Source organism: Chinchilla lanigera, unplaced genomic scaffold (assembly GCF_000276665.1).
Source record: "Chinchilla lanigera isolate Chin_1 unplaced genomic scaffold, ChiLan1.0 scaffold00145, whole genome shotgun sequence".
NCBI classification, from domain to species: Eukaryota; Metazoa; Chordata; class Mammalia; order Rodentia; family Chinchillidae; genus Chinchilla; species Chinchilla lanigera.
The window spans coordinates 702,599-709,927 of NW_004955546.1; the positions used below are offsets into that span (position 1 = coordinate 702,599).

Below are 7,329 nucleotides of genomic sequence, written 5' to 3' on the forward strand. Positions count from 1 at the left end.
TGTGTGTGTGTGTGTGTGTGTGTGTGTTTGCACCAGGAATTGAACTCGGGACCTTGTGCTTGCCAGGCAGGCGCTTGTGCCACTAAGCCATATCCCCAGCCCCACCAACAGTTGTTATACAGCAAATTTCTGTCTTCACATAAATTGCTCAGATTACCAGATACAAGCATGCAAAATTGGTCAAAATATGTAAAGAAAAATTTAATCATTAACTGCTCCCCTCAACAAATGACCAGACAACAGCAGTACAGTTATGCCAGCTATCCATATATATAGATATAATTCAGCGCATTCAAATTTGACTTGTATTCTCATCTGTGATATTCCCTGACACTGGAATAGTCTGGCATGGCATCCCCAACACATCAGCAATAGAAATACATCTTCTGATCCCTTATGCTCCAATTTAATTAGACATAAAAGTTTACACTTTTTCTTTAAGTATAGGACAGTTAATTCATCCACTTCATATGTATATGATAGGGGCTGGGAATTTAGCTCAGAGGCACAGCACCTGCCTGGCAAGTGCAAGGTTGTGAGTTCAATTCCCCGGTACCGGAAAAAAAACCAAAAAACCAAAAACCAAAGACAAAAACATATGTATATGATGGATGTTTCCTGCTCTTTCACTAAACTGATAAGAACAGATACTACACTTGATCTTAGCCAAAAGGCCGAGAAGCAATCTTTCAAATAAAACTAATATTTCTGGTCAGGCGTGGTGGCACACACTTGTAATCCCACTACTTGGGAGCCTGAGGTAGGAGAATCACTGTGAGTTCAAGGCCATCCTGGACTTCAAATTCAGTTCAAGGCCATCATGAACTGCATAGTGAAACCCTATCTCAAAAAGACCCCAAAACACTAATATTTCTGATTTCCTTGGAAAGAAGAACTCATGAGTTTGAAACTCTTAGGACCACATTATTAGTAGGCATCAGGAAAGAATACCTCTGAGTACACTAGATTAGTAATAATTTTTTGAGCATATGGAGAAAACTCACAAACTCTTACTGCAAATGTAAAGAGCAAGTCATGTTGTAAAATCTGCCAGTTGCTGGAACAATAAATCACATAGTTATAGTCAGTTAATTCTCCAAACTATTTTTTTTGGTACCAGGAATCGAACTCAGGACCTTGCGCTTGGCAAGCAGGTGCTTGTACTACTGAGCTATCCCTGGCCCTCAATTCTCTCTTTTATTTTTGTTTGGTTTTTCGGGGTTTTTTTTTTCCGGTACCGGGAATTGAACTCAGGACCTTGCGCTTGTCAGGCAGGCACTGTGCCGCTGAGCTAAAACCCCAGCGCCCCCTGGCCCTCAGTTCTTGAAACTAAACATGATACTTCACACTCAATAAGGTAGAAAGAAAAAATGTGTCCATTATTTTTTATGGCAGTGGAGGACAATTTCATATGGTGATAGCTTTCTTGCTGACACAGTTCTCTGATCATACATAGCAGCACATATTAAAACACTGTGTGTGTATGTGTGTGTGTGTGTGTGTGTGTGTGTGTGTGCAAGCATGCCCACGCATGTGCACCGTGGTCTTGCTTTTTCTTTTTGAGTAGTCAATAACACAGAAGTTTACCAGCCTAACATGTATATTTCTAATTATCTCCTAAATACAGCAACTATGTGTAAATAGTTTCTGTCTCTTCAGTATGTGTGCAAGTGCAGTTTCTATTTTGAGGAGGGTGAGGTACCAGTAATCCAACTCAGGACCTCACACTTGCCAGGCAGGTACTGCACCACTGAGCTAAATCCCTGGCCCACACAGTTTCTGTAGTGATGGACAGTTTATTAGTGCTATATGAGGCTTCAGAAAAGTGAAGTACTGGTTGAAGAAAATAATTTCTGAGGAGGGAATGAAAGTGTTCTAAACTGAGCGCAGATAGTTTCTGCATGATTTAACTTAAGTAAACAGCAAAAGTAAGTTAATTGTACCTTACTAAAGTGGGCTGGAAGACAATACCTAACAAATGGGAATCCTCAAAGACTTTGGATAGTCATTATCAGCATGACTACCTACAACGAGCCAAGGAATAAAGGCAGGAAAGAGAGTGATTGAGAAGAGAAAGTTAAGAACAGATCAGTGATTATAGTTGGAAATAACTGCACAGGGTTCAGAAACAATATTTATAAATAACTGAATCTTATGGTCTTAGTGTTTAGACACTTAGAATGCTTATTTTACAGAATAAATGTTTTACTTCACCACAGAGCTATTTTTTACAAAATATACTACTATAACATGAGATTTTCCATCCATTCTTAAGTATCAATATTATACAGGTTATAACAGAGAAAACTTGGGAAGTTCTAAGAAGAGATAATGTCACCAATCTGGTATTTTTTGGTGTTGTCATTGTAGCAGATGGATTGTAGGAAGTCATTTCTAAGAAGCATGCACTCTACCTATGAGGAATATTCTCTGACCTCTTCCATATGCTCATATGCAAAGTATATTATTACAGAAGTATGTGTATCAAAATCACATCATGAGCTGGGGATGTAGCTCAGCAGCACAGCGCCTATCTAGCAAGCACAAGGACCCGAGGCTGATTCCCTGTATTAAAAAAAAATCGTATTAAAAAAAAATCATATCCTGAAATAAGGGTAAAAGTCTATATAATTAGACAATAGTGTCAACATCGATGGTCAGATTTGTACTAAAAGCATTGAGTTCAATATTCAGTTTTAAGTAAATCCCTTCAGAAATACTCCACATCAAGAGAGAAAAGTCAATAATTTATGTAAGAGGAATCAATAATGTAAACATAATGTAACAATAATCCTAGACAGTTTATTTTCACCGTGAATAAACCACACTTTTCACATATAAATTATGCCTTCCCCCTTGAATAGAGGATTATCATGTCTGTATTATGTCTACATGGCCAAACCATCACACCTTACCTACCAAAAGGACAGTATAAGTTGCAAATTCTCAGTTCTACCACAGAGCAAGACAGGGCTGCAGGTGTATCACTGACAAAATAGGGCTTTGCATGAAACTGAAGCTGAGGCAGTAACAGGACATCTTTTAATATACATGTTTTATATGCATGACATAATACACAGTGATGTTAGGATATAAGCAGGTATCTTGTTACCACATCAAAAATATAACATTTGCTAATCTGTAAGCTGTGTGAAAAACAACTCAACTTTGTCAAAAACACATGCTCACAAGCCTCTGAAAAAATATATATCTTAATATAAAATGTAGCATCATATTCAGAAACATCATTTGTTACAGAGAAGATGCACCAAAAAACTGAAACAAATGCAGTGGCAAAATTGCAACAATTAAGAAAAAAAATAACAATTAAGTTTTTTAGTGGTCTTTACCTCCCCAATTTTAAAGACAAAACATTAACTACCTAGACACTAATCACACTTGAAAGTAAAAAGTACATTTCTCAATTCACCAAGTTTAATTAAAAGACGCTACGGACTAAGCACAAAGACACTCAAAAATTAAATTTATATCAACCCATCATTTTCATGTTAAACCCTAGAGCTACATATTGTAGATATGTATAGGTCATACTGAAAAACCACAGAATGTATGTGATCATGTGTCCTCAAAGTATTCTCATGTTGCTTATATATACATAGAATAAATCACCAGTGTGAGGTTTTTCAAGTATTTTACATTCACTGTACCTGCAGAAAGCTTTTGTCACATTGCTTACATACATAGTTTCTTCCCAGTGTGAAGTCTTTCATGTATCTGACAACACCTATGTGCCATGAAAGCTTTCCCACACTGTTTACATACATAAAGTTTCTCTCCTGTGTGAATTATTTCACGTCTTCCACAATAACTGTTTCTGCTGAAAGCCTTTCCACACTGCTTACACATATCAGGTTTCTCCCCAGTGTGAACAATTTCATGTATTTAACGAAGATGGTTCACGCTGAAAGTTTTCCTTCCTTGTTGACATGCATGGGACTTTTCCCTGGGGTGAATTCTTTTATGTCTTTGACAATAGCTATTTCTGCTTAAAGGTTTCCCATACTACTTAAATATATAGAATTTCTCCATAGTGTGTACTCTTTCATGTTTTTGACTGATGGTTAATGTTAAAAGCTTTCCCATATTGCTTATATATATAGTGTTTCTTCCCAGTGGAAATTCTTTCATGTGTTAACCAATGACTGTTTGTGCTAAAAGATTTTCCACACTGTTTAGATACATGAAGGTTTCTCCCCAGTGTGAATTCTTGCATGTATTTGAGAAGATCTGTGGGTGGTGAAAGATTTCCCACATTGCTTACGTACATAGATAGGGTTTCTCTCCAATGTGAATTCTTTTGTGTCTTCAACGATGAGTGTTTCTACTAAAAACTTTCCCACATTGCTTACATCTATAGGATTTCTCCCCAGTGTGAAAACTTTCATTTGACAAAGCCAGTACATGCTGAAATCTTCTCCAAATTGCTTACATAGTGTTTTCTCCCAGTGTAAATTCTTTCATGAGTTCCTCAATAATTATGCTAAAAGCTTTCCCACATTATTTACATACATCATAGTTTCTCCCCAGTGTGAATTCTTTCATGTATTTGACAAGATCTGCATGTGCTGAAAGCTTTCCCACAGTGTTTACATGCATAGGGTTTCTCCCCAATGTGAATTCTTTCATGTATTTGACAATATTCATGTGTGGTGAAGGCTTTCCCACATTGTTTACATACATAGGGTTTCTCCCCCGTGTGAATTCTTTCATGTCTTTGACAATGACTATTTCTGCTGAAAGTTTTTCCACATTTCTTACATATATAAGGCCTCTCTCCAGTGTGAAGTCTTTCATGTGTTCGCCACTGACTGTTTGTGCTGAAAGCTTTCCCACATTGCTTGCATACATAGGGCTTCTCCCCACTATGGATTCTTTCATGTATTTGGCAACATCTACGTGTTCTGAAAGCTTTGCAGCATTGCTTACATACATTGGGTTTCTCCCCAGTGTGAATTCTTTCATGTATTTGACAAGATCTGGGTGTAGTGAAACCTTTCCCACATTGCTTGCATACATAGGGTTTCTCCCCAGTGTGAAGTCTTTCATGTATTTGACAAGATCCATACGTGGTGAAAGCTTTCCCACATTGCTTACATAGATAAGGTTTCTCCCCAGTGTGAATTCTTTCATGTCTTTGACAATGACTGTTTCTGCCAAAAGCTTTCCCACATTGCTTACATATGTAGGGTTTCTCACCAGTGTGAAGTCTCTCATGTATCTGACAATATGCATGTGTGGTGAAAGCTTTCCCACACTGCTTACATAAAAAGGGTTTCTCCCCAGTGTGAACTCTTTCATGCGTTCGACAATGACTGTTTCTCCTGAAAGCTTTCCCACATTGCTTACATAGATAGGGTTTCTCACTTGTGTGAGTCCTTTCATGTCTTTGACAAGCACCACGTGTGCTGAAAGCTTTCCCACATTGCCTACATACATACGGCTTCTCACCAGTGTGAAGTTTTTCATGTATTTGACAATTTCCACGTGTGGTAAAAGCTTTCCCACATTGCTTACATACATGGGGTTTCCCTCCAGTGTGATTTTTTTCATGGATCTGAACATCACTGTGTGTGTCTGTTTGTTTCACGTCCACATTAGCATCTGGAGTACAAAAGAGTATTTCTTTATATTGATTCCAAGCATTACACTGATAGTATTTCTCTACCTCTTCATTTCTGTAAAGAAAAAATGTCACAATAAAATTGTTCTGTCAGTGTTCTGCCAGAAAAAGTTCTGTTTCGATGCCTGCTGTGAAATTTTTTTTGTTTTTTTTTTTTTGTTTTTTTTCCAGTACCGGGAATCAAACTCACGACCTCCCACTTGCCAGGCAGGCGCTGTGCCGCTGAGCTAAATGCCCAGCCCCTGAAATTTTGACACTGATTAACTGAATGCCTTACAGGATATGTTCAAAACAGCCATTCCCAAAAGAGTAGTATGCATTTAGGAATTTTTTTTGGTACTGGGAATCGAACTCAGGAACTTGTGCTTGCCAGGCAGGCACTTGTGCTGCTGAGCTATATCCCCAGCAGCATTTGGGAATTTTAAAGTTGGTATATTTAGAAATACGGAATGTCTAGGTTCATTTTGGGCAATGGGTACATATGTGCATCACAAATTGATCGTTTTGATCTTTTCCTCCACTTTCCCCCTTCTCTCCTTAACCTGTTAGTCTTTCCCTCTCCAAAAGTCAGTCATTCCTTTCTCTATCACCTTTCCTTCATTTTATTCTGTAATTTATAACATTTGGTTTCTCATAAAGGAGAAACCAAGTGACATTTCAGATTATGAGGCTGAATTACTTCACTAAACATTATGGGAGGAAGGGGCTGGGGATTTAGCTCAGCGGCACAGCGCCTGCCTGGCAAGCACAAGTTCCTGAGTTCAATTCCTAGTACCGGAAAAAAGCCAAAAAAAACCCAAAAACCAAACAAACAAAAAAACATTATGGGAGGAAGACACACCTATTTCTTTTGGCAAATGACATGATATTATTTATCTTTTTGGCTGGTTCTAGAGCATACTTCCTTTTTCTTTTCAGTGCTGGGAATGAAACACAGGTCTTAGCACAAAATCTCCAGCTTTTTTATTTCTTTTGAGAGATTTTCAATGATGATTAAGTTGTTCAGGCTGAACTTCAGCTTCCCATTCAGCAAAATCTACTTCCCAGAATGCAGGATTTACAAGAATGCACAATCACACAGAACATATCAATAATTTTCCCTATCTATGCATACAGTGATAGATATTCAAGGGCTTAAATGTTACAAATTGGCCTACTTTGACTACAGGAATGCATGTATCTATACAATATGATTTTGACTCTTTTGAGAATATACCCAGGAGAAGTATGCCTGGACCAACTTTAAGAGACATCTATGCACTGATTATCACAGTGAATGTACTTAATATTCCATCAGCCTTCTAAGATTAAAGCAGCATGGACTCAATGCCCTGGAGAATGGTTTGAAAGCACATATTGAAACACTAGCATTCATTTATACTTTGAATACTTCCTGATTATTAGAAATTTTTAGATACTAAATGTGTTTTATTCACATGTATACATAAATAGATCTTATAAAGATGAATTCCTGTGAAAACTCAAATTTTCTTATTTTATATACATCTGTATACAATACCTAAATGTAATTTCATAATTTTCACAATTCAATTGTCAGATTACACATACTCAAGCTGTATATATGTTTGGAGAATATTCTTGATATTAGATTAAACTTTGCCTCATGTTCTTGGTTGTCATGTTTCTGCTCACACACTGACTTTTTTTTTTTTTTTTTTTTTTTTTTT

At 37.2% G+C, this 7,329-nt stretch overlaps 1 protein-coding gene across 5 annotated transcripts in view; it reads right to left on the reverse strand.

The window, feature by feature from the left end:
• Window positions 1-2,782: 2,782 nt before the first annotated feature.
• Window positions 2,783-7,329, reverse strand: part of LOC106147348 (zinc finger protein 709-like) — a 78,186-nt gene continuing 73,639 nt past the window's right edge. For 4 of the 5 annotated variants that reach the window (XM_013508398.1, XM_013508397.1, XM_013508396.1 and 1 more), the window contains exon 4: window positions 2,783-5,696. In XM_013508398.1, coding sequence (XP_013363852.1) covers window positions 4,532-5,696 — 1,165 coding nt within the window. In that variant the 3' untranslated portion in view covers window positions 2,783-4,531. The remainder of the gene's footprint in view (window positions 5,697-7,329) is intronic. The other variant, XM_013508400.1, reaches the window with a different exon arrangement.